Source organism: Callorhinus ursinus, unplaced genomic scaffold (genome assembly GCF_003265705.2).
Source record: "Callorhinus ursinus isolate GAN/ISIS: 27379988/994484 unplaced genomic scaffold, GSC_fseal_2.0 scaffold45, whole genome shotgun sequence".
NCBI classification, from domain to species: Eukaryota; Metazoa; Chordata; class Mammalia; order Carnivora; family Otariidae; genus Callorhinus; species Callorhinus ursinus.
In genome coordinates this window covers 5,454,038-5,479,479 of record NW_027397107.1, presented here as the reverse complement: position 1 = coordinate 5,479,479, position 25,442 = coordinate 5,454,038, and the positions used below count along the sequence as shown (strand labels likewise).

Genomic DNA, 25,442 nt, shown 5'->3' with positions numbered 1-25,442 from the left:
AAAAAAGACAGCAATTGGCATAATGGATAAAAACACACGTACAACTGTATACTGTTTACAAGAGGCTCACTTAAGATACAAGACATACACAGGCTGAAAGTGAAAAGCTGGAAAGAAATATCCCAGGCAAGTAGACACCAAAAGAGAGTAGGAGCTATACCAATATCAGACAAAATAGACTTTCAATCAAAAATGGTACATGACTCGGGCGACTGGGTGGTTCAGTTGTTAGGCGTCTGCCTTCGGCTCGGGTCATGGGATCGAGCCCCGCATCGGGCTCCCTGCTCGGCGGGAAGCCTGCTTCTCCCTCTGCCACTCCGCCTGCTTGTGTTCCCTCTCTCGCTGTGTCTCTGTCAAATAAATAAAATCTTAAAAAAACAAAAAACAAAAAAGGTACATGACTCAAAAAATTACATTACATATTAATAAAAGACTCCATCCATCAAGAAAATATAAAAATTATCAGCATTTACACACCTAATGACCATTAAAATAGGTGAAGCAAAAACTAACAGAATTGAAGGGAGAAACAGGTTTTTTTATCAACATATAATGTATTATTTGTTTCAGGGGTACAGGTCTGTGATTCATCAGTCTTACATAACACCCAGGGCTCATTACAACACATACCCTCCCCAGTGTCCAGCACCCAGTACCCCATCCCCCACCTCCTCCCCTCCAGCAGCCCTCAGTTTGTTTCCTGAGATTAAGAGTCTCTTATGGTTTGCCTCCCTCTCTGGTTTCGTCTTGTTTCAGTTTTTCCTCTCTTCCCCTATGATCCTGGGAGAAACCAGTTCTGCAGTAACAGCTGGAGACTTCAGTATCCCGCTCCCAATAACGGACAGAACAACCAGACGGAAGGAAACAGAGGACGTGCACAGCACAGTAAATCAACTAGACCTAACAGACACGTGCACAACACTCCAGCCAAGAGCAACACACACATTCTTCTCCGGTGCACAGGGGACACTCCCCACAACAGACCATATATTAGGCCACAAATTAAGTCTTAAAGATATCATACAGAGCAGTCCCTATCAAAATACCAAAAGCATTTTTCATAGAACTAGAGTAAGCCTAAGGTTTGCATGGGACCACAAAAGATCCTGAACAGCCAAAGTAATTTTGAGAAACAAAAACAAAACCAGAGGCATCCCAATTCCAGACTTCAAGTTATATTACGAAGCTGTAGTCATCAACAGTATGGTACTGGCATAAAAACAGACACATAGATCAGTGGACCAGAATAGAGAGCCCAGAAATAAACCTACAATTATATGGTCAATTAATCTTTGACAAAGCAGGAAAGAATATCCAATGGGAAAAAGACAGTCTCATCAACAAATGGTGTTAGGAAACCTGGACAGCCACATGCAAGAAAAACCCCCCAAGCCCCCCAAACAAAAAACTGGACCACTTGCCTTCACCACACACAAAAATAAACTCAAAATGGATGAAAGGCCTAAGTGTGAGACCTGAAACCATAAAACTCCTAGAAGGGAGCATAGGCAGTCATCTCTCTCACACTGCAGCAACACTTTTCTAGATACGTCTCCTGAGACAAGGGAAATAAAAAAATTATCAGGACTTCATCAAAACAAAAAGCTTCCACACAGTGAAGGAAACAACCAACTAAAAGGCAACCTACCTCCAAAGACGACATGCAGATGACCAGCAGACACACGAAAAGATGCTCCATTTCACTCATCATCAGGGAAACGCAAATCATAACCACAATGAGAGATCACCTCACACCGTCAGAATGGCTAGAATCAACGACAAGAAATACCAAGTGTTGGCAAGGATGTGGCAAAAAGGGAACCCTTCCACTGGTGCAGCCACTGTGGAAAACAGACCATCCTCAAAAAGTTAAAAATAGAACTACCCTACTGGGTGTATTTACTCAAAAAATATAAAAACATGAACTTAAAGGGATACACGCACCCCTATGTGTATAGTAGCGTTATTTACAATAGCCAATTATGGAAGCAGCCCAAGTGTCCATCAATAGATGAATGGGTAGGGGCGCCTGGGTGGCTTGGTCGTTAAGCGTCTGCCTTCGGCTCAGTTCATGATCTCGGGGTCCTGGGATCGAGCCCCACATCGGGCTCCCTGCTCCGCGGGAAGCCTGCTTCTCCCTCTCCCACTCCCCCTGCTTGTGTTCTCTCTCTGTCTCTCTCTGTCAAATAAGTAAATAAAATCTTTAAAAAGAAGAAATAGATGAATGGGTAAAGAAGATGTGGGGGGTGTGTGTGTCTGTGTCTGTGTGTATGATGGAATATTATTCAGCCATAAAAAGAATGAAATCTTGCCATTTGCAACAACATGGATGGAGCTAGAAAGTATGATGCTAAGTGAAATAAATCCTTCAGACAAAAACAAACAGCACAGAATTTCACTCGTATGTACAATTTAAGAAACAAAAGAAGCAAAAGGAAAAAAAAGGGACAAATCAAGAAAGAGACTCAACTGTAGAGAACAAACAGATGGTCACCACAGGGGAAGTAGGAGGGGCATGGATAAAACAGGTGAAGGGGATTAAAAGTACACCTATCAGGATGAGCAGTGTATGGAAGAGTTGAATCACTACATTGTACACCTGAAACTGGTATGTTAACTATCCTGGAATTAAAGTTAAAAACTTAATAAAGATATCATACATAGTATCTTGTCTGACCACAGCAGGATGAAGTTAGAAATCAGTAACAGAGAAAACTGAAAATTCACAATATTGTTGAAATCAAACAATACATTTCAAACAACCAATGGATCAAAGAAGAAATCACGGGGCAAATTAAAATATAGAGACAAATGAAAATGAAAACACAACATACCAAAACTCATGGGACACAGCAAAAGTGGTGCTAAGGGGGGGAATTTATAGCTATAAATGCTCACATTTAAAAACAAGAAAGAGGGCGCCTGGGTCGCTAAGTTAGTTAAGCGTCTGCCTTCAGCTCAGGTCATGATCCCAGGGTCCTGGGATCGAGTCCCACAGGCGGGTCCCTGCTCCGCAGGAAGCCTGCTTCTCCCTCTCCCACTCCACCTGCTCGTGTTCCTGCTCTTGCTGTGTCTCTGTCAAATAAATAAAATATAATAAAAAATAAATAAAAACAAGAAAGAGGGCGCCTGGGTGGCTCAGTCAGTTAAGCGTCTGCCTTCGGCTCAGGTCATGATCCCAGCGTCCTGGGATCGAGTCCAGTTTCGGGCTCCTTGCTCAGCAAGAGAGCCTGCTTCTCCCTCTGCCTGCCGCTCCCCCTGCTTGTGCTCTCTGATAAATAAAATCTTAAAAAAAAAAAATCCTGGGTGCCTGGGTGGCTCAGTTGGTTAAGCGACTGCCTTCGGCTCAGGTCATGATCCTGGAGTCCCGGGATCGAGTCCCGCATCGGGCTCCCTGCTGAGCAGGGAGTCTGCTTCTCCCTCTGACCCTACCCCCTCTCATATACTCTATCTCATTCTGTCTCTCAAATAAATAAATAAATAAAATATTAAAAAAAAAATCCTAAAATCCATATGCAATCTCAAGGGACCCCAAATAGCCAAAACATTCTTAAAAAAGAAAAACAAAACTAGAGGACTCACACTTTGATTTCAAAACCTACTACACAAAGCTTCAGTAATTAAAACAGTTGTGGCACTGCATTAAGGACAGACATACAGACTGATGGAACAGAATAGAGAGCCCAGAAGTAAACCCTTGCATATGATTTTTTACAAGGGTGTCACGACCATTCAATAGGAAAAAGAACAGTCTTTTCAACAAATGGTGTAGGGAAAACTGGACAATCACACACAAAAGAACAAAGTCGGACCCTTATTTAACATCGTATATGTAAATTAACTCAAAATGGATCAAGGACCTAAATGTAGGACCCAAAACAATAAAACTCTTGAAAGAAAACACAGGACAAAAGCCTCATGACATTGGATTTGGCAATAATTTAATAGGACACCAAAGGCACAGGTGACAAAAGAAAAACAAGTTGGACTTCATGAAAATTAAAGTTTTTTTTTTTTTTTACAACCAGAGACCCTATCAACAGAGTAAAAAGGCAATCCACAGGAGAAGATATCTTCGGATCACATATCCAATGAGGAATTAATATCCAGAACACAGGCGGAGCTCCTAAAACTCAACAAAACCCAAATAAATCAAAAACAGCCAAAGTGTCTGAATCGGCATTTTCCATATGAATGGCAATAAACACATGAAAAGGTGCATCACTAATCATTAGGGAAATGCAAATCAGTAACACAGGGAGATAGCATTTTATAACCATTAGGATGGCGATTTATCAAGAAAAACAGAAAAGAAGTGTTGGGCAAGGATGTAGGAAAACTGGAACCTTATACACTGTTGTAGAAATTCAAAATGGTACAGCCTCCGTGGAATACAGTATGTAGGCTCATAGAAAAATTCAAAATAGAATTATATGATCCAGAAATTCCACCTCTGAGTATATACCCAAAAGGACTAGAAATAGGGTCTCAAAGAAATATTTGCACACCTATGTTCATAGCAGCATTATTCACAGTAGCTAAAACACAGAAGCAACCCAGTGTCTATCAACTGATGAATGGATAAACAAAATGTGGTCAGTACTTGCGATGGAATACTACTCAGTCCTGAAAAGGAAATTCTGCAAAATGCTACAACATGGATGAAACTTGAGGACATAATGCTAAGTAACATAAGCTAGTGACAAAAAGATAAATACTATATGATTCCATTAATATGAGGGGCTCAAAGTAGTCAAAATCAGAAAGACAGAAGGTATCATGGTGGTGGCTGGGAGGGCAGTGGGGAGTTACTGTTTAACAGGTAAAAAGGTTTTTTTTTTTTAACATTTATTATTTATTTATTTGATAGAGAGTATGCATGAGAGAGAGAACAAACGGGGGGGAGGGCAGAGGGAGAAGCAGACTCCCCGCTGAGCAGGGAGCCCGATGCGGGGCTCAATCCCAGGACCCTGGGATCATGACCTGAGCCGAAGGCAGTCGCTTAACCGACTGAGCCACCCAGGCGCCCCAACAGGTAAAAAGTTTTACAAGATGAAGAGAATTATGGGGGGGCGGGTTGATGGTGTTGGCTGCACAACAATGTGAATTTATTTACTACTACTGAAATACACACTTAAAAATGGCTAATATACTTTTATGTGTATTTTAACTCAATAAAAGAACAAATGACCAACAAAAGAATATATAAGGAGGTGTATTCACACAATGGAATACCGTTAATACTAAAAATGAACGAACTGCAGGGCGCAAGGCAGAAGAATAATAAGACACAAAGGAACACACCCAAAATGATTTCATTTACATAAAGTTCAAAGCAAACACACTAAACTCTACTGAACAAGGATGCGCACAAGGGTGATACAACGCTAAGCGAAAATAGGTAACAAAAGATGCCCAGGATGACCCCTGCTGGTCCCCAATCTTGGCACAACCTCAGATCACCTTGGGTTCGCTGGGGGAGCTCTAAAATCTACCCCCTCCAGGCTCCGCGCCCAGAGGCTCGGCTCTCACTTTTCCTGCAGCGCTGGCCTCGGGCATGCCCTTCCAAAGCTCCTTAGGTGTCACCAACACGAGGACGAAGTTGACGACGCGGCTCTCCGGTGAGGGCACAGGGCCGGGGCGGGGCGGACGCGGGGCCTCTGGGCTGCCGGCAATGGTTTCCTCGGCTGGGGTGAGTCTCACTGGTGTGAGTGGATCATTGACTATACGTTCATTTCACGCCCTTACCCGTGGCCGTCAGCTCTCCCCTCTTTCCACAGCGCACACGTACGTGTTCCAGAGCCCACAGCTCACGGCCCTTACTTGGAGCTGCTTATCTACAAAATATTCCACACGGCGGGGCCGATCCAAGCTGGTTGTGCCCTTGTGGCCAAGCTGTCCATATTTACCTAAAGGGAAACGAGCTGCTGGGCCATCCTCCCCCCACCCCCGGGCCTTGGGGCTTTTCCCCCGCCAGGAAGGAAAATCAGCCCATCAACCAAAGTGCAGGGCTTGAGCCACCACCCCGCCGGTGTCTGCTCTGGAAATTCAGGAGGCCAGAGCCACAGAGCCTTCGGGGCCAGGCCAGGTCCCCAAGAGGCAGCTGCCACCAGCCACGCCAGGCAAGATGCTCTTCCAGGTTCTCTGCTCCTAACCCCAGACACTACCCAGTGCCAGATCAACAGAAGTGTCATAAATGCTGCCTAACTCTTCCCTCAAGACAGTTTTTCAGGAAGATACACGGGAAGTACTAATATCTACTTCTCTCCCATGTGGTCTCTGACTTTGGTGTGCTTAGATCTGTTCTAGGCAAGGGAATATGTAGCATTTCCATCCCAGACTTCCAAGGGGTCAGGCCGAGGCCCCTGCTTCCGTCTGCTGCGTGGTTGTTATCTCCTGCCCTCTGCCCCCGGGCCCCTTCCTCCCCTGGTTTAAGCATCACACAAACAAACCTTTTACTTACCCCAGCCCCAGGTGTACAGCTCCCCAGTTCCTACAACCAGAAGGACAGTAAGGGGCTGTCACAAGGCATTTGTCTAGCATGACCTGCCACGGTCCAGAGCCAGCACCTTCTAAGTGTCCTGAGCTCTGCCTGGCATAGCACAACATATTCTCTAACAACTGTCTAATCACACCCGGGGCAGGAAAGGATGCAGGTGGAAGTTTACCTTCCTGGATGCCAACTGATGGGCCTGGCTCTCACAGCTACCGAGTTCAGGGGGCTTAGCACCTGGACCGCTCAGACCAAGCGGCCGGCAAACACTAGCATCCTTCCAGAAGGAGGGGCCTTCGTGGCCTGACAGTTGGGGGGCTACTGTTAAAGCCCCATGGGGGTTGGGGCTGTTTTCACTGAAGGAGGCGGCTACTCAGTACTTCTCAGAGACACTTAAAAGTCGAAGTTTTTAAGGGGATCACAGCCTTCTCTGCAGCACCAGCTAAGGGATGGGGTGGAGGACTTCCTGCTCCATCGTCGGCCGCCCGCCCAGCCCCTACTCACTTGTCACCACCGCTGTGTGCCGGGAGCCACAGCTGGCCTTGACTGCATCTGCGCCCCCGGGGAGATCCAGTAAAGCTGGAAAGGGCTGGAGGGCTATGAAGGGGGCCGGGGCTCCCTCCTCACCCCCGGCTGTTCTCCTCACTTCGGGGCCACCTTCATTCAGTCCACTGGCTTCAGAGAAGCAGCAAGAGAGAGTGAGGAGGATCGTGACTGGTAACGTGGAGCACTGGCTACACCTTAGCCATCCAGGACCTCAGGCGGCACGACAGCTCCACGAGGCCCCTGCCGTGGACACCACGGCTGCCGCTCCCAGCCCCCACGTTCCCCAGAAGCGCTGGAGTTGACAGGTCAGGGGGGAGTGCGCTGAGGAGGCTGGCATCAGCCCTGCCGTACCCCCATCCCTCCCCAGAGCCCGGAGTCCTACAGAGGGTCCTGGGGTCCCAAGGATGTCCCGTGTCCCTTCTGAACACTACAAGGTCTCAGGCCAGCATGTGGCCAGGAGTCAGGAAGGACAGAAGCATGCGTGGAAGAACTGACCTTCACCTTCCCTTGCAACTGTCTTTCCATCCTCTGACAGGCTCCTGGTGGGCAGGGCCAGCTGCCCGGACTCATTCCAGCCCCAGATATAAATATCCCCAGTCTCTAAAAAAGAGGTGCAGGGGACCCATTAAGCAGACTGTGAACCGCACCCTCACCCTCCTAAGCCCCCTGAATCCGTCCAAACACCCGCATACCCACTAATGCTGCCCCGCCCAGGCAGCCCTCCGGGCAGTGCCTCCCACAGGCCCCAGCAGCTTCCTGGTCTTACAGGCTTCCCTTCCCCCTCAAGTGCTTCCGGCGTCCTTTTCTTTAAACAGGGTCTCCTGGATCTTCCTCTCCAGTTTCACTTTTTCCCTTTGTTGCTAAATTGCCCCCTTTACTTGGAACTGCTTATCTACAAAATATTCCACACGGCGGGGCCGATCCAAGCTGGTTGTGCCCTTGTGGCCAAGCTGTCCACCTCCCACATGTGAACCTGCCGAACGCCATCTTGCACAGCGCTGCCATGACGACGCTGCCATGAGGACAGTTCGGAGGCCCCAACGAAGCCTCCTTGAGAACAGCCCCCAGACACACTTTCTTTTTTTTTAAATAACACACATAATAGACCCTAAGAACACCCTTAGGGCATAAGGTCCTTGGCTCTGCTCTGGAGAGGGGTCAGACACGGAACTGTTCTCGCACATTCTCCTCCCGGGTGGTCGCCCAGCAGGGGCTCCCAGCCTCTAGGGCTATCAAAGCAGGTCTGACGGGAGGGGGCTGTGGTCACAGCTGTGTTGCAGCCGCCCAAGACGAGTCCGGAAGCTCCTTTAGTAAACCGTTTCTTGTCAAGCTGGACTTGTGGACCTTTTTCTTTGGTCTAGAACTCCTTTGGAGGTTGCTTCGCATAAACTTAACTTTCATGGAACACACCACCACACACACTTCAGAAATGTATCCCTGGAAATTCCCAACGGCCTCCGTTTCAAACCCACTGAGCCCACGACACCCTTCCTCAGCCCCACCCACCACTGGTCCCAGTGAAAGCCTCTTCTGGAAGCTCTCACCTTCCCTGCCTCTCATGTAAAAATTCACTAATGACAGCTCATTTTTAATCAAGTGTTCACTTTGTGCCAGCATTTTAAGCACTTTTCAATATAATCATTTAATTCTCAGAAGAGCCCTACAGAGGGTTAGAGGGCAACATCCCCGTTTTATTCATGAGAAAACAGTGCACATGAAGAGGTGAAGTGCTCTGCCCAAGGTCACAAGGGGCAAAGTGATGATCTGAACCCAGCAAGTCTGGCCTGAAGCATCTGTGCTCCAAACACTCTAAAAAACTCAAGACCTCAAATTTCTAGCAACCTGAAGTGGGAGACTTCCCACCTGGCTGTTTCTAGTCTTCTCCTCCCGTCCCTCCGGTCCAGTAGTTTCCACGCGTCGCTGCCAAGCCAGGCCCATGACAGAGGACTATGGGGGTGGCGGTGCAGGCACACGATGTTTTTAAAGCTGCCCCCCACCCCCGGGGATAGAAGCGGCAGCCAGAGCCCCAGGTGCAGACCCTTGCAAAGACCGCCTGCTCCCAGCCTCACTCAACCACCTAGCAATCAGCTACAGCTGGGTGGCCCGCCAGGGCGGTGGGTGGCCCGCCAGGGCGGTGGGTGGACCTTTGATCCCAAACGAAGGTCCTCATTCTGGGCTCACCCTCACCACCTTTATCCTCCCTGTGGACATCTGCGTGTCCACTGTGTGCCACACGTCATGGCCGCCTGACGCCCTGCACCCTTTCTCCTCCATTCTCCTCAGCTCAGCTGCCTCCGCACCCCTTCCTGCGCCCTTGCAGAGTGTTTTAGAATCGCAGCCCTGGCTGGCGGCCGAGGCCTGGGAGAGGTAGGGAGCCCACTATCAGAAGACAGCAAACATCTGCACCAGTCACGGTGCGAGTGGGTAATGGCCCGGGCAGAGGGCTGACTTTGAGAGGCCCTGAGGAGTCCTCCAAGACCCGGCTGATTAATATGGGATGAACGTGGAAGGAGGCCTGGCTAGACTACCCACCAACACTGGAAGAGGAGGAAGGTTTGGAGCCTAGGAGACCTTGAGTTTGTCCGGGGAGGCACTATGTCACTTACCACTCACACACACGGAGTGCCAGCCACCGGCGGCCACCTCAGCCATGGGAAGGCCCTGCAGCGCCTCCAGCAGCCTCGGCTCCGGCTCGGCCTCCAGAGTCCCGTGGCCCAGCTGTCCGTGCCTGCGCAAGCGAGAGCCCAAGCAGGTCCTCCTCCCCTTCCTTCCCCAGTCCCACGCACGGGTCCCCACTCGGAGCCACGTTTACCTGCCCCCGCCCCGCGCCCACATCCGGCCACGCCCCCCCTCACCTGCCCTGGCCCCAGGAGAACACCTGGCCCGCCTCGTCCAGCAGCAACGCATGCTCGGCGCCCAGCTCCAGCCGGCGCGCCCGCAGCTCCGGGGCCAGAGGCCGGTAGAAGGGCGGCCGCGGACTCACGTAGGCGCGCGCGCCGGGCAGCAGGGGCAGCGCCCCGGCCTGGGCCTCACCGCCCGCGCCGTCTGCCCCCTCGGCCTCCGGCACCAGCGTGTGGGTCCACAGGGGCTCCCCGCGCAGCGCGGAACCCGGCGCCCAGGCCTGCAGCTCCGGCCCGGGCCCGAGCCCCCGCCCGGCGCGCAGCACCACGAGGAGCGCCTCCGAGGCCCACGCGTCCCTGCAGCCGCCCGCCGCGCCGTCCGCCGCGCCCGACAGCTGCACCTGGCCTCCACCTGCGAGAGCGGAGGGCGGGCTGGGGAGCGGCCGGGCCACGCGCCCGGGGCCGGGGGCGGAAGTGGGACGGAGGGGGGCGCTCACGGGTCACGACGGCGGTGTAGCTCCAGCTGGCGCTCACGCGGCGGACGTCGGCGCCCGCGCCCGGTGTCCGCAGCGGCTCGGGGCTGTGCACCTGGCGCCCGCGCCCCGAGCCCAGCGCCTGCCCGAAGCCGCAGAAACCGAAGCCGAACCAGGACCCCCGGCGCTCCTCGGCCATGCTGGCCGCCACCTGAATGGGGTGGGAGGCGGGACAGGGTCAGGAAGGCCACCAGACCGAGGAAGATTCTGGGCTGCCTAGAATGGGGGCACTTGCCCGGTCTTTTCCCTTGGACTCAAGCAAGCCCATGGCTCCACAGAGTAGGCACCAGGTATTTAAGTGGCCTCTCCCTTAGACGTCGTCCTAGGAGGTGAGCCCCTCCAGCTCCCAGTGTCAGGCACATTATCCCACGTCATCTTGGGAACCAAAATTACCCCCATTTGACAGAGGAGACTCCCAGAGAAAGTAACCCTTACGCAGTCACATAACTTAGGACCAAGAGAGGCAGAGGCCGAAATCAAGGCCCACCGACTCCACATACAGTGCTCTTCCCACCAGGGCAAAGCAGAGCGTTTGGGAGACAGGGCCCTGTGCGGGTCCAACCAGCTCCAGGGTTCACGGGTTTGCCTCTGCAGGGAGAGGTGCCTGTGTCGTTGGTCCATCTACTTAAGCTTTCTGAGTCCAGTTCAGTTTCTTCAGTTTTACAAAGGCAGGGGATAGGAGAGGGTGCTGTCTGTACGTACCTTGTAGACCTGTGGGGAACAGATGGAAATAAACGGTTCACGTACTGGCACATACCACGATAGGCACAAGGTTAAGTACTGGCTTATTAAATCCAGTACTTAGAGTTGACTTTAGAAAGTCCAGGGGTACTTACTGGTTTTCAAGGGACCCATATAAACACAATTTCAACTGGACCTCACCTAGTCATTTATTCGTTCTACAAGCATGTATTGTTGCCCTCCCTTGGGCGGATGAGAAAGACGGCTGTCTGCCCCCAGGGAGTTCACACATTAAATCGGGAAACGAATACACCGTCCCGTGGTTCCAAAAACAACGCCGCTTTTTCCGTACAGCATGTTCGGCTTTGAAGTCAGCTATGGGGTCCCTCCCGCGACCAAAGCTCCTTAACCCAGACCTGGGCTCCTAACCCAAGGGGCCCTCTGACCTTGATCTTGACCCCGCGCCCTCCACCCTCCTCGGGCAGCTCCTCCCGGCGGGCAGTCTCGAGGGAGGAAAAGCGGGGATGCAGGGCAGTCACTCAGGACCCGGGTGCCGGCCGCCGCGGAGGAAATGTTTGAAGAGCCGCCCCCCGGGCCAGGCGCCCATTGGCTGCCGCAGCCTCCCCGGGCCAATCGCCGGCGAGGGCGGTGACGTCACCGCCCGGGGCGGGCGGCCGCAGGGCGGTGCTCACCTCGGTACCCGCAGTCCCGGCCGCGGCCCGTCGGGCCCGAGCTCTGACAAGCCGGTCCGCGGGTGTGCGCTGTGCCGCTGCAGCCTCGGGTGTGAGGTGGGGTAACCTCCGGTGGGCGCGTACCCGAGGCAGAGGTGGGCCGGACGATCCCGCCCCCTGCAGGCCCGCACGGAGTTCAGGTTAGAATCCGAGCTGCGGGGCTGGCGAGGAGCGACCGCGGCGACGCGGGCACCCCGCCATTCCCCTCAGCCCCGGACGGCGGCAGCTCGCGACCCACACCGAGGGGCTGATGCCCAACCGGAAGCAGTCGTACTAGGCGGGCGCCTCGGCGAGTTTGGCCTTCCATTGGCTCGGGGCCTGTCACTCATCTCTGCGAGCCAATGAGCTTCACTCTGGACTCCCAGAACGGAAGCAGGTGCTCGCGGCTCTCTGCCCCGGCAGGTGGCGGAGCTCTCGCTGCCCCCGGATCAGCTACAGGATTTTTCCGTGAGGGAAGAGCGGCCCAGGACTACACACCAACCCCAAATCCAGCGCACCGCCCAGTGGAGGCCACGGGGAACGCTCAATACAGAGACAAGAGTATTGAAGGACCAGCATCGACGAGTCCAAAGCCATTTATTCCCACGCGACTTCAGAGATTTTTTATTCGCGTCCTAGGTTTACCCTGATCCTCCAGCAGAATTAAAAAGCACTCAGCAGGCCCCAGGGTGAGGAATCCGTTGGATTCCTTCCGTAGAGGTAGCTGTGCTGTGTAGCTCTGCGGTGCACTCAGCCAGGTCCCTGCCTCCGGACGGGGGGCACAACTGACCTCCACGTACTTTTTATTAGACGGCCGGCGTGGTCCCGCTAGCAGGCTCAGGTGAAGCTCCGAAGCTGGTGAGGCTGCCTGAGGTGCCCTTCCCAATGCTGGGAACGCGCAGGCTGGGTTAGGATGCACCTTCCCCGTTCCCAGCGGTCTACAGTACTACAGAAGGCCCTGCCGCGTGAGGCTGGAGGCAGTGCTGGTGGAGCAGGGCCAAGACTGACTGTGGTCCCTGATTCCGCAGAGGACATGAGGGGCAGCTAAGAAGAGGCCAGTGTTCAGCATCCCAGCCCCCAGCAGCCAAAGCTGTGTCTGCCCTCACTCCTCTGCTGCAGCAGGTAGCGCGTGCGTGAGACAGCCCCTCACTCTCCATCCCGGTTGGGTTTGATAAGCCCGTATTCCACCGCTTTCCCCAGGCAAGCTGCAGCAGCTCTCCTGACGGGGCTCTCCTTGCCCTTAGCCAGCACCGACAGGATCTCCAGCACCTCGCTCTCCATGAGGGTGCCGGCGATCTCTTTCGAGGCCTCCACCATGTTCAGTGCCACCACCACACCCCGGTGCTGCAGCTCCTGGTTGGGGCTCAGGAGCAAGGCCTGCAGGATCTCCAGCCAGTGTGTGGTCTGCGGGAAACAGGGCAGCATCACCACCGAGCAGCAGGCTCAAACCTGGCAGGAACACTCCCACGTGCCCTGGGATGTCCTCCCACCGGCCGCCACGCAGGGCGTTCCAGGCCCACATCCCCTCCCCCGCCAAGAAGAGGCACTGACCACTTGGGGGACGCGGCTGCAGAGCGAGGGCCGCATGGAGGTGAGCATGGCCAGGCCCCCAGCAGCGGCCCGCCGCAGCAGCTCATCCTCCTCTCCGCTGTATAGCACCAGCAGCTTCAGCCGGTCATTACCCTCGGCTTCAAAGAGGTCCTGTACCTGTGGCCAGAGGACGGGAGGGGACTGAGTGAGCTGCGGCAAAGCCAGGCGGGGCACAGGTACCTCTGCGCACTTGCCCGTCATGACCACCCGGACCCGCCCTCACCTCCTTGCTCATGGCCAGGTTACACATGCATTCCGTGGCTGCCCGGCGGATCATCTCGTGCTCCTCGAACATGTAGCCCTCAATCATGGGCACGGCCTTCTCCTTCAGGATCTTCTGCCTGCGGGGCCAGGGTGGAAAGGTCAGCAGCCTCAGAGCTCCTGCATCCACTTCCCCCACCCATGCATCCCCACGCAATCGAGCCCCGGGTCAAGGACCTCTCGGGCAGCATCCAAAGACCCTCCTGCACCAGGTATGAGCTGCAGTGGCTGCCAGCTTCTTCAACAGGCCTAGGAGGTAGCATGGGACCGTGGAAAATGCTCTAAGGTAGGAGTTCGGAGACTGGGGGGCTGGTGACAGTGATGCTAACATCTAATATTTAAGCACTTACCCTGACCCAGAATTTGGACTCTTTCTTAATCCTCACCATGGCCCTACGGTGAGGGTGCCAGGTATGCTTAGTATTACTATTTTGCAGAAGAAGAAACCAAGGCTGAGTACAGACAGGGAGCCCAATGTCACCATTCTCGGTAACAGCTGATGCATACCACTTGGCCACACTGCCGGGAGCATGTCAGGTGCTACATACTTGGTGCTTCTGCGTATATTTTCTCCTTTAAAGCTCACTACCACTCCTCAGGTAGGTGCTACACCCATGCCATTCCACAGGAGGGAAACTGAGGCATGGAGCAGCACTCGTTTGTGGTTACATACTAGCAACCAGTGAGGTCAGGATGTGAACCCAGGCAGTCTGACTCCAGAGCGTGCACTGTCACTGCCCCAGGCCTTGCGCACTGGTGGACCGCGGTACAAGTCAAACCTCCTGACCTGTCTCCCCAGCTACAGGGAAGCCCTCCGTGAGGCTCAAGTCAAGCAATGATTGAAAGGTGCTCTTCAAACTGTAAAGTGCTGTCCTGGGGACCTTACCGGAGCCTCTCACTGATCCCCGCCAGGTTTGTGAGAGCCATGAGTGCCTCGAAGTTCTGCAGGCCTGAGCAGTGGAGGTGCAGCAGGGAGACAAGGGGCCGGACCACCTCATAGATCTGTAATACAGCCACCTGTCACGGCCACTCACCCAGCCCCCACCAACCCTACCAACCCGAAGGTGAGAGGCCACCTCCGGAAGGAAGGTGGCCCTCCCCACCCCGGGGCTTCCTGTCTGTCCCAAGGGGGAGCCACAGCCCGGGTCAGAGGCCAGGAGGGCCCAGGGAGGGGTGGAGGAGAGGCCAGGGCTGGGGCAGCAGGACACACACCCGCTCGCCAGGAAAAGTCATCTCGGGGTTGGAGGTGATGGTGAGCTTGGCAAGAGCCTGGGCTGCCTTCGTCTGCCCCACGTCAGTGCCTTCCAGGGCCAGCGGGAGCAGAGCCTGTAGGGATGAGCCGAGCCGTCAGGGTCTGAGATGTGCCCTGGAGGCTAAGGCCCAAATCACCAGCCTGGTCCGGATGGTGGCGCGCTCACCTCTCTCCTCCCTCAGGCCTGTCGACACTCCCGCTCAGACCCTCTTCCTCTCTCCCAGGCCTCTCCTCAAGCTGCGCAAACTCTTCCACAAACACTAAGGGGCCAGCCGCAGCTTGGGCTGGGCCACGGGACACGCAGGCCAACGACACGGGAGAAAGGAGGAGAGTCCGGATCTTGATGGGCACAAACCCGCCCCCGGCAGCACGGCTCTCAGCAGGAACACGTTCCTGTGGGTCCCTCATACTGTGTTCCAGCCTCATCTCAGCCGTGGCAGCCACTGCGTCATGTTTTATAGACCATTGGGAAGGAGTCTGTAAGGCAGCTTACCTTGCCCCCGCCCTGAGCCACCACAGTGCCACGGTCCTCTACCTCGTCCACCAACGCCAGGAAGACCCTGCGGGGAGATGGTGCGGGTGGGCAGGGGGCTCTGGCTGGCACACGCCCCAGCCCCGGGCTCGGCGACGGCCAGCAGCTACACGGGCGGCCCCCCTGCTCCCCTGCTTCCGAGTCAGGCAAGGTCTGGCTCACCTGGAGAGCAGCTCCCGGCAGGCACTGGTCAGCACAGGGCTCTCGGTCTTCACCATGCACGTCATGGCCGACACCACGCCGGCCTCCAGCAGCTTTTTCACCCGAGCCCGCACGAAAGCCGGTTTGTCCTGGGAAGGAGGCAGCTTAGCAGAGGGGCCCCAGCTGACTGGACAGGGAGAGGGAGACCCTCCTCAGAGCACCAATTGATGCGCGGGAGCACAAAGGGGAAGAAACCCGCTTAAACCTTAAACGGGAGGCTGCTGTGGAGGCCCCCAAAGCCTCTCAGAGGCTCCCTCACCTTGGGGTGCTGCTCGGGCACATGCTGCTTGGCGTACTTGGCCAGCTCCACCATCTTGGGGTCAGGCTCCTCACAGTCGTAGCTGTTGGTGCAGTTCACCAGTGCCGAGGCCACCGCAAAGAGCACTGACCTCTCCTCGGACTGCGCGCAGGAGAGGGGCAGTCAGGCAGCTGTCCCCGGGCCTCCACTTCCGCCCTCAGCTGCACCACCGGGGCAGCAGGATGAATGTGGGAAGCTCCCAGGCCCACCCTGGCCCCAGACTCTTGGGAGCTCATACACTCAACTTCCCTAACTCCCCCAGAAACACTGTCCTGCCTGACGTGGCTGGTGCAGCCCTGTAGGCCCAGGCTACAGAGTGGCCACGCAGGCTGCCAAACCTCCCACCCTGGGGCCATGACAGCCACTGCCTGAGACCTGCCAAGAAAACCTGGTAAGTTCTAATCGCAGATACTGTTCCCAAATGACTAGAGGAACCCATGGAGCTACCCTGCTGAGCTGGAACAGAGCCTTCAGGGCAGCCTCATCTTCCACAAACTCTTCCTTCACGTCGGCGTCAAAGGTGAGGTAGGCCAGGCCCTCCACTGCCCAGCGCCGTGTGCCTGCGTCGATCTGGTCATTGCACAGCCACCTGGGGACATGCAGGGTAGTGGGCAACCATCAGAACAGGGGGGCTTCCCCTCTACACATGAAGCAGTTCATGTGGCAGGATCCAAGAGGGTCTGCCTGGCGGACAGCAGTGTAGTGGGGAGGCCCCATCCTTCACCCAGACCCTCCTCTCGAGGCCTAGCTGACAGGTGGGGAGCCGTGGCAACACCAAATAACTCACTTTCGACACTGCTTGGCCAGTTTGAGAGTGGAGCCTTCAGCAAACTGCTTCATGCTAAAATCTGTCCCTCCAGCCGAGCCGAGCTTACACAGGCCCTGGAGGAAGAGGCAAGAACCAGCTGTTGGTCTCTAGGGATGGAGGCAGAGCTGGGCTCCTCCATACCTGGCATGGGCTCTCTCCCTGATGTTCTGCCGGGCCCTCTGGAGGCCATGCCCATCCCTACCAGGCTACTACCTAGAGCATTTGGCAGCAAATCAGCTACTGGGGTGGTCAGGTGACATACATCTGGTAGAGACTGACATACTGTCCACTGCGCGGTCCTGGGCCCCAACCCCCCAGATTTGCACTGGGATTTGCTCTGTTCCTTTCCATGTCATACAGAGCTCTTTACAGGTGAAGCTAACACATGTGTGGGGAGAAGACAGGTGCCTCAAGCAAGGCAAGATCCTTCTGGGACGGAGAAACCCAGGACTAAGTGCCCTAAGGAGGAGGACCAGCCTTCCCAAGGTGCACGGCTGCAGCAGGCTCACGGAGGCCAACCAGAGCCCAAAGCTCTAGCATCTGGGGCCACCTGGAGGCTGAGCCTTTCCACAAGGCCCCCCTACCCGGCCTGGCCAACTAGCCGGGCCCAGCAGTCCCCCTCCTCCATCATCTCCTCCTGAAGCTTCTCCCACCGCCTCCAGGCGGCAGCATGTGCTGTCCTGCATTCTCGGGGGGGGGGGGGGGCCTCTCTGCACAAGGTTCATGTCCCTGACTTGACCATGAGCCCTGTGGTAGAAGGAGCCAGGGCTCATGCCTCTGGCCTCGACAAGGCCCTACATATCCCGTATTTTTACCAGGCTGTGCTGGAGCCACACCCTGACACACCAACCACCCAAAAAATTGCTCCTGCCTACCGGCAGGCCTGCCCAACCCACCACCAGCGCCCGGATGCGGATGCTGTCCTTCTCACTGCGCTTGTACAGGTCCTTCAGCAGCGAGACACCGTTGGCCGTGATGAATGAGGCCCGCTTGGCCTTGCCGGCCGCGTGGATCAGGGCCTCCACAGCCACCAGCTGCTCCTCCTCCTGCTCGGAGGCACACAGGGCCATCACGCTCTCCATGACGCCGCTCAGCTCCAGGGCCCGGTTGCCAGCTTCACATGGGCCCTGCAGGAGGCAGGACACTGTCTGGATGGCCCGCAGCTTCCCAGCCAGCCCTTGGCCCTCAAACCAGCTCCTGAGGGGCAGAGGGTAACAGTGGTCACACCAAGGCCGGCATAAAGGGACTTTCCTTCCCTCCCTTCCCGTCCATCAGCCCGGCATCTGCACTACCTGGGCAGGAACAGCAAGGAAAGCTGCTGCCCCTGGGACCTCGAGCACATGCCCCTGGGCACCAGCAGCCCATTTTCTCTTGCTAGGTTTTCGGGCCTCCCCTGATCGTACATCTGACCTAGGTTACTCTCGTTCACGCCACCGTTTAGCTCCTTTCCTGCACTCTGACGATCCAAAAGTGCTCTGCTTATTTCAGGATTTGTCCACAGTCCCAGCTGGAAGCTCCTTAAGGGCAGGACTGTCGTGCTGCACTGCAGTGTCAGAACAGACACTCCAAAGTGCTCAGTATGCACAGTGCACACTCGAGGACGTTCGCTGCGGCGCAGAACGGAGAAAGAATGGAAAGAATGTCCCCCGGGGAGGCCACTTTGGAAAAAAAGTGTGGTCCCTGCGAAGCCTCCCCAAGGCTGCTCTCCTGGTTGAAACCCTTTCACTGTTGCCCCTCCCCAAGGAGCGCAACCCCGTTGGCGCCCCTGGCAATGGGCTGCGGAGTTGGCTCCCTTACTTGATGTAGTTCTCACAGAGTCGGTGGAAATTCTCCCTCTCGGCATCACACTTCAGGTCATCAAAAAGCTTGCTGAGCAGCACGGAGGCACTCATGCGGCTGTTCGCGGTCACCGCGAGCTCCCCGGGAGGCTCCTGCACAGAGCCCCCCACCTCCAGGATCTTCTTCAGGCCTGAAAAGACACACTGCTATGGAGGCAGCAGAAAGCAGGCAAAAGGGAGGAGGTTCCTTGGGAGGGGTACGGACAAGCAGGGCCTCCCAGAGACGAGGGTACACAGCGTGGACAGCTGCGTGTAGGGCAGGCTCGGAGAGCCTGGGGGGCTGATCCACCGCCTCCAGAGATAGTCGTGGTGTCAGGGAAGGCCCGTGGAGGGAGGACTGCACACTGGCCCTGCCCACGGGTTCCTCATCTGTAAAACTAAAGGGGAAAGTAACATCCAGGCTTCACAGCATTATGGGGACACCAAAAGATGAGCACCCAATAAACGTCCCCATGGAGGGACTTTGCCAAACTTTCCTTATCTTTTAAGGGAAAAGAGAAGTGTCAATTGATTGCCGTATATATATATGTGTGTACACGTATGTACATATGTATTTCTTCTCAAAGATTTTATTTATTTACTTGAGGATCAAGAGTCGCATGTTCCAGGGGCACCTGGGTGGCTGTCGGTTAAGTGGACGACTCTTGATTTTGGCTCAGGTCTTGATCTCAGGGTTGGGATATCGAGCCTTGCGTCTGGCTTTGTGCTCAGCAGGGAGGCTGCTTGATATTCTCTTCCTCTCCCTCTGCCCCTCCCCACCCCATCACAGGCACGCTCTCAAATAATAAATAAATCTTAAAAAAAAAAAAAGAATTGCATGTTCCCACTGACTGAACCAGCCAGGCATCCCAAGAAGTGTGAATTTATATCGTAAACTCTTCTCTGAGTTCAGAAGTAATGCACACTCACTAGGCCACACCTCGGATGCAGAAGGCTGATCCAGCCTCCCCGCTGATGGGCTGGCAGGCCTGCTCGATGCGCACACACGTGCACACGGGCACGGCTGAAGGCTCTCACTCTGGGTCCCTGAGGCCACAGTGCAGGCCACAGGGTGCACTTCGGTGCAGACCCACGGCCGGGTACAGTCACCCAAGCAAGATGTAACATACGTTCAGTCTCCTTCCCCCTCTTCAAAACTGGTCACCTACCTTGGTCAATGACCCAAAGGGTGAGGCTGTTGTTGGGGTCCTTCAGAGACTTCCGGGGCACTGCTTTAATCAGGAGGGTCAGAGCATTGTCCCGGCCTTGGCCGGAGACCCCCACCTCAGTCAGTAGCTCCAAGAGGTTACTGATGAGGACCTTTAGCTCCCGGGCAGGGTCTGGCAATGAGAAGGCATCAGTGAGCCCCACAGTTGCGCAACACTGCCTGACCCCTCACCTTCCCAATAGGCCAGGGAGACACAGGAAGGGGAGACCAGCATCCTGGGCTCTGGGCTGGGCTCCAGCCTTCCCTGTAGGTACCCTCATTGCTTCGAATCTGGAATAAAATACTGTCACTGAGCCATATTCCTGAACAACCTGCGGTGGCAAGTGTGGTCCCCCAAGAGCTGGCGTGGCTGGCTTGGTCCCTTCCCCTCCATGATCGCAACACCCAAAGGACCATAGACCTGCTTCCACTCACCCACAATGACGGCGCCTTCTTTGCCTCTGAAGCCTTTCTTGACGCCTTCCTTGAGGGCATCAAATATAACCTGCAGCAGGTGGCAGGCAGCCAGGGACACGGCTTGGTTTTCCACACCCAGGATGGAGACCATACGCCGAGTTCCCAGCACACTCAGGGTTGCCACTGTCTGGGTGGGAGAAAGGGGGACAGAGCCTCCAGTTGGTGCAGGGCAGCCACAGAGATCCCTAACTGTGGGTCGTGAGTGTGGCCAGAAGGGGAAAAAACATCTGGGTGGGAGGCCAAGTGGAATCAGAGTGGGCCTGACTGAGAGTGTGACCCGGAGTAGCGTCAGGATTGTTTTGTGGGAACAGCTTCCTAAAGGAAACATTCCAGAGGAATCCACCACTACCTCTCCTCAGCTCATCAGAGACAAGGAACACTGTGACCCCGGGAGCAGCTGCTTTGGTTCGTGTTTCCCCAGAGCCCCAGAAGCCTGGACAAGCTCCGTAACTCTAAGTCCAAGGACACCTGGTTCCTTTCCAATGGTGACCCGGAGGTTCCGTCTGCAGCCTGAGGATGTGGACATGCCTGGAGCGGACAACAAGGCCTCTCCAGCCCATTTCTAAGCTGGATATCCCAGAGAGTCACCTGGGATGGGCAGGAAGGCTGAAGGAGGTACAGGAATTCTCATGGCTTTACTTAGTCCTGGGAGACCCAGAAATACAGCCTGAGTCTGGCCTAAAGAGCTTTCACGGAATATCCCATAGCCCTCTCTGATCTCAGAATTATGGGCACCTCTCAAAGGAACCAAGGGTTGAGTTCCTGCCCCCTGGGTCCAGCCAGCACAGGCAACACTGGACTTCACCAGGGCAGGACTGTTCTTGCACAAGTGTCTGTGCCGGACATGTCCCATCTATGCTGACAACCAGTTCAGGGTCAAGCCCCTCCTATCTGGTCCCTGTCTCGATGGTACAGATGCTGTGGGTGACATCACTGACCATGTCACTGGCTGGAGGACACCGCTGCTGGGCAGATGTCAGTTTGATGGTTAGGGAAGGACGGGGGCCCCTTTCCTTGCAAGAGCTTGCTTTTACTGTACAATGAATGAGTCCAAACAAGGCGTCTCTGAGCCGGCTCCAGGAAAGCCTAGCTCAAGCCTACTTAAGGTACGGGCTCAGGGTGTCAGTGGGCTGCTTCCGCTTTTTACAGGCCCCAGTTCATCCCAAATCATGATGGTTTTTTTTGGAGCCATTTTAAGTTTTCCTCTCATTACATGTCTCCTTGTACTCTGCCTTCCGTTCTTCTGGGAATACAGTGAGGGGTGGAAGGGTGGGTGGGTGGGTGGATGGAGGAACAGAGAGCCTGACTGAGGTAGTCACTGGCCCCTCTGCCCCACCTACTCGTGATTGGTGCTCAGAGCAGATGCCGACCAGTGTGCGCAGAGCTGCCAGCATCAGGTCAGCCTCGCCCGTGTCCAGCAGGCGTTGCAGGAGCTGAACCCCGTTGCTCCGGAAGATCTTCTCAGCTCCAGCATCCTCCCGGGCCAGCACCACCAGGTTCTGGGAAGCCTATGTCAAAGAAGCGCACCATGATGTGGACGCTACACACGGCACAGGCCAGGGTGAGCAGCGAGCCTGAGCTCTGGACCACACTGCTTCCATTTAGCAGCTAAGTGACCGTGTCATAAATGTAACCTCTCTGAACTTCGGGTTCCTCCAGTAAGTAAGTAAAAGGACACACGCAGGCCCCAGGCCCTGTAAGTTCTCGCTGGGAGCCCGGCTGCGTGGCCCGAGGAGCACCATGCACCACAGCGGGCCAGCAGTGGCTGGTGGGCCAACACAGGCTCACAGCGAGGGCACCATGGGGGTGGGGGTGGGGTTGTAGTGGCAGTTCTGCCCCCACTCGCTCCCTCCAGACCTATACCTTTTGCTTCTTCTCGGTGCCCTTCTCTTGTGGGTCCAACAGTATCTGAAACATCTGTTCCACTTTGGCATCCGTCGAGGACATGTATCGCACCTATGAAAAGCCAATGAGGCATGGAGGAGATCACTCCTTCCGCCAGAGACAGCGCATTCCCTGTGTGCTCCCCTCTGCTCCTCCCAGGGCCTGGCTCCCGTCCCTAGGAGGCACAGCTAGGACACCTGGGCTTCGGGCTCGCACCATGCTACCCTGGGCAGGAAGAGACTCGCCTGGCAGCTTCACCCAAACGTCCCGCGGCTGTTTTCCCTTCTGAGCTACTTCCCGCTCGGGCGGTAGGGGCGGCGCCATTCAGAAGGGAAGGGCACCCTGTGAGCCACGGGCCACCCCCTCCCGGAGGTGCCCTCCATGTTGTGGCAGCATGGGTGCTCTGCCCGTGACACTCAACCCAGCATTGACACCTGCAGCAAGGGAGTCAGCGGGCCACGAGGTAGCTGCAAACACTCCCTGGGGCTCCAGAATTCTCTTTCTGACCACTTTTAGAAATCATCTAATTGAGCAAGATCATCATAGGCCCTCTCCCGCCCCACGGTCCAGGGCATGGATGGTGGCACGTACCTAGCACGTGTGCCACTCCCCGCTTCCCCCTTTGCATCCATGGCGGACATGACCAATCAGTCATGCATGGAACGTTCTGCTAGGCCCACCAACCTGCTTCCTCATCCATCTCAACACAGGGCTCAGGCAGCTCCTGCTGACTGAACAGAGCTGGCATGGAGGAAAAAACGACCTGCTTTCCCAAGTCTCAACCTTTCAATAAGGTGTTTGCCAGCATATTACCTGCTCTCACTGTGACAGTATTGTAACACCACATGATCTGCTTAATTCAAGCTTCGTTGTGGTTCATGATGGGCTTTAGGTCCTTTTCTCCTAAAGTAACTTTTCACATATGTACTATACCAGCAATGTCTCTTTCTATATCATGAAGTTAATAGATGAAGCAAAATCTCTTTAAAAAACTCCATCAATCCCACTCCTTTCCCCGTGGGTCATGCTCTTATCGTTTTGATGCGTTATCTCTGAAAATATTTTTCTTCGTATTTACACACCCAAGTGGGCCCACAGAAGAAACTTGGTACTGTTTTGAGGGTGTACGTGGGGTACTATTTCAACATAAACGGTATCATACTACGCGTGTTACAGCATACTTGGCTTTTTTTCATTTAAGTAATCTCTTTCTGGGGCGCCGGGGTGGCTCAGTCGGTTAAGCATCTGCCTTCGGCTCAGGTCATGATCCCAGAGTCCTGGGATCAATCCCCACATCGGGCTCCGTGCTCTGCGGGGAGCCTGCTTCTCCCTCTCCCTCTGCCTGCCGCTCTGCCTACTTGTGCGCTATCTCTCTGTCAAATAAATAAATACAATCTTTAAAAACAAACAAAAAAAGTATTCTCTTTCCTCGTCTATACACGTAAATCTACCTATTGTTGGTAACTATGATATAGGAGTCCACAGTAAGGGCAGCACGCCATTTATTTAGCCATTCCCCTATTGCTGGGCAGTTAGCCAAGCTCCTATTTTTCATTACAACAAACAAGGCTGAAATAAACATACACAACACGCCTGCTTGTGTACATGGGATAGGCTTCTCCAGGGAAGACAGCAAGTAAACATACTGGATCATAGGATACGCTCGTTTAAAATTTTAAGAGCTATGTTCAGGTACTCCCCGAAAGAGCTGTACCAATATATACCGACTCCGGCAGTCATGAGCAAACCCACCACTTAGGCGTCTACCTCCCTTCTTCTAGCAAAGTGTATATACTTTAAAAGTTTGCCAAACAGACCACCGAAAAGACAGCACCTTGCTGTTATTTCCATTTGCTTCTCCCTAACCACTAGCAAGGCTGAGCATCAATACATAAGCTTGTTTGCCATCAGTATCTCCTGTGTTTACACCCTTTGCCCAGACCCATTTACCAGTGTCCCTCTACCGCCTGTCAATGTCTCTCTCTCTCTGCCTCTCTCTCGGTCATTCATGTACCTTCTCCTGAATTTGGCCCCCGATGTTCCTCAGGGCCTCCTGGAAAACTTTGTTCTTGGGCTCCAGGCTCACACATCTCTGCAGGTCGAGGATAGCCTGGTCAAGGCGGCCCAACTTCTCTAGGGCTTGGCTGCGCCGGTAAAGTGCTTTGACATCTCCTCCGTCCTTTTCAATGGCTGAGCACAAACGGGAGCTCTGTCAGCACCCATGAGGCCACTGTCTCCAGGCAAGAGCAGTAGGGAAAGGTCTCGAGGGCCCGAGGAAGGTGGGGGGGACAGATGTGGGGCTCAGTATTCCAGCCTCAGAAAAGGTGAGGGTAGCTGCAGAGAAGGAAATGCCCGAGGAAGTGGGAAAGAAAGAAGGCAGAGGTGTTTCTGGGGCCAAAGGGAAAGGAAAATGTGAAGGTGCAGTGGCCCCAGAGTTCTTGCCCACCATTAGAAGCCCCACAGCTCCGCACCCCAGCCCACAGTCCCCTACCTTTGGATGCCTCGGTTTCTGCTTTGTCATAATCTTCCTGTAAGAAAAGGAACAGGAGCTTGAGAGGCTGGTCTTCTCCCTTTCAGGGCACTAGCTGGGCAGCAGGGCTGTGCTCTAGAGCCACTCGATTCCCCACCACCCTGAGGCCCAAAAGACATCAGACAAGTAAGTGTAGGTGGCCTGGGAAGGTGAATGCCCAGCCGGGACCCAAACAGCAGCGAGTTGGGCAAACCGGGCCCAGGGAGGGCAGAGGAAGAGCAGCCGGCTGCCTCACCAGCTTGAGGTGGCAGGCGGCCCGGTTTCGGTGCAGAATGGCCTGGTCCTGGGGCGTAGCACCCAGGCCCAGGGCCTGAGTGTAGGCCGTCAGGGCGCCCTCGTAGTCCCCGCATTTGAACAGCTCGTTGCCCTCCTTCCGCAGCTGCTCCACCGCGCTGGCCTGTGGAGGGAACAGGTGGAAACGTCGCGGGTGGGCTCAGGCCAGGGCCGGGGAGCTGGGAGAAAGGAGCCCGGGGATCAGGGGCAAGTCCCGTGGGAGGCCAAGACTGGGGGAGAAGGAGGCCGGGGAATGTCAGAGCAGGTGGGAAGTGCTGATGGAGCGGGAGGATGCGTACGCACCCCGGGGGCGACCGGCCGGGGCTCGGGAGTGCCTGGATCACTCACGGTCATCGCGGAGCAAGGGGGTGTCCAGGGCGCGCGCAGGCGCAGTCTCTGGCGCGGAGTGGGACCCGGTTCAGGAATCTGGCGTCGGCTGCCCCGCCCCGGTCCTGCGTCAGAGGCGGAGGCAGGGGAGGGGCGGGGCCACGGCGAGAGCGCGCCGGTGG

General features: G+C 55.1%; 2 protein-coding genes across 7 annotated transcripts; both read right to left on the bottom strand.

Annotated features, from left to right (window-relative positions):
* Positions 1-3,924: 3,924 nt before the first annotated feature.
* RCCD1 (RCC1 domain containing 1) lies at positions 3,925-12,077 on the bottom strand. 5 transcript variants are annotated; one of them, XM_073882241.1, is made up of 8 exons: positions 11,786-12,077; positions 10,377-10,563; positions 9,895-10,291; positions 9,646-9,767; positions 7,535-7,639; positions 6,998-7,168; positions 6,464-6,493; positions 3,925-5,702 (listed from the first exon to the last, which is right to left on the bottom strand). In XM_073882241.1, exons 2-8 carry the CDS (start codon positions 10,549-10,551, stop codon positions 5,485-5,487), a joined length of 1,218 nt encoding a protein of 405 aa, XP_073738342.1. In that variant the 5' UTR covers positions 10,552-10,563; positions 11,786-12,077; the 3' UTR covers positions 3,925-5,484. The 5 variants fall into 5 exon arrangements, with proteins under 5 accessions (XP_073738342.1, XP_073738341.1, XP_073738343.1 ...); XM_073882240.1 differs by lacking the exon at positions 11,786-12,077 and adding an exon at positions 11,115-11,652; XM_073882242.1 differs by lacking the exon at positions 11,786-12,077 and adding an exon at positions 11,295-11,652.
* A 306-nt stretch (positions 12,078-12,383) lies between these two features.
* Positions 12,384-25,410, bottom strand: UNC45A (unc-45 myosin chaperone A). Of its 2 annotated transcripts, none has more exons than XM_025893308.2 (20): positions 25,282-25,410; positions 24,896-25,057; positions 24,622-24,658; positions 24,145-24,320; positions 22,110-22,202; positions 21,587-21,754; positions 20,205-20,373; positions 19,732-19,902; positions 18,543-18,714; positions 17,642-17,942; positions 16,725-16,819; positions 16,385-16,526; positions 15,899-16,039; positions 15,601-15,728; positions 15,400-15,466; positions 14,867-14,980; positions 14,541-14,656; positions 13,617-13,734; positions 13,355-13,510; positions 12,384-13,207 (listed from the first exon to the last, which is right to left on the bottom strand). In XM_025893308.2, exons 1-20 carry the CDS (start codon positions 25,285-25,287, stop codon positions 12,950-12,952), a joined length of 2,790 nt encoding a protein of 929 aa, XP_025749093.1. In that variant the 5' UTR covers positions 25,288-25,410; the 3' UTR covers positions 12,384-12,949. The 2 variants fall into 2 exon arrangements, with proteins under 2 accessions (XP_025749093.1, XP_025749092.1); XM_025893307.2 differs by having other exon boundaries at positions 25,237-25,373.
* Positions 25,411-25,442: the final 32 nt, after the last annotated feature.

Bases quoted from the DNA above. Each gene is read 5' to 3' on its own strand.
- RCCD1 (XM_073882241.1), bottom strand. From the start codon at position 10,551: ATGGCCGAGGAGCGCCGGGGGTCCTGGTTCGGCTTCGGTTTCTGCGGC. The intron at 7,640-9,645 runs GTAAGTGACATA...CCTCTTTTTTAG, and splicing joins GCACTCCGTGTGTGTGAGTG to AGACTGGGGATATTTATATC. The intron at 6,494-6,997 runs GTGAGTAGGGGC...TTCTGGTTGTAG, and splicing joins GCACACAGCGGTGGTGACAA to GAACTGGGGAGCTGTACACC.
- UNC45A (XM_025893307.2), bottom strand. From the start codon at position 25,287: ATGACCGTGAGTGATCCAGGCACTCCCGAGCCCCGGCCGGTCGCCCCC. The intron at 22,203-24,144 runs GTACATGAATGA...GGCTTTTCATAG, and splicing joins GGGGCCAAATTCAGGAGAAG to GTGCGATACATGTCCTCGAC. The intron at 13,208-13,354 runs GTCAGTGCCTCT...TGTTTCCCGCAG, and splicing joins GCAGCCGCGTCCCCCAAGTG to ACCACACACTGGCTGGAGAT.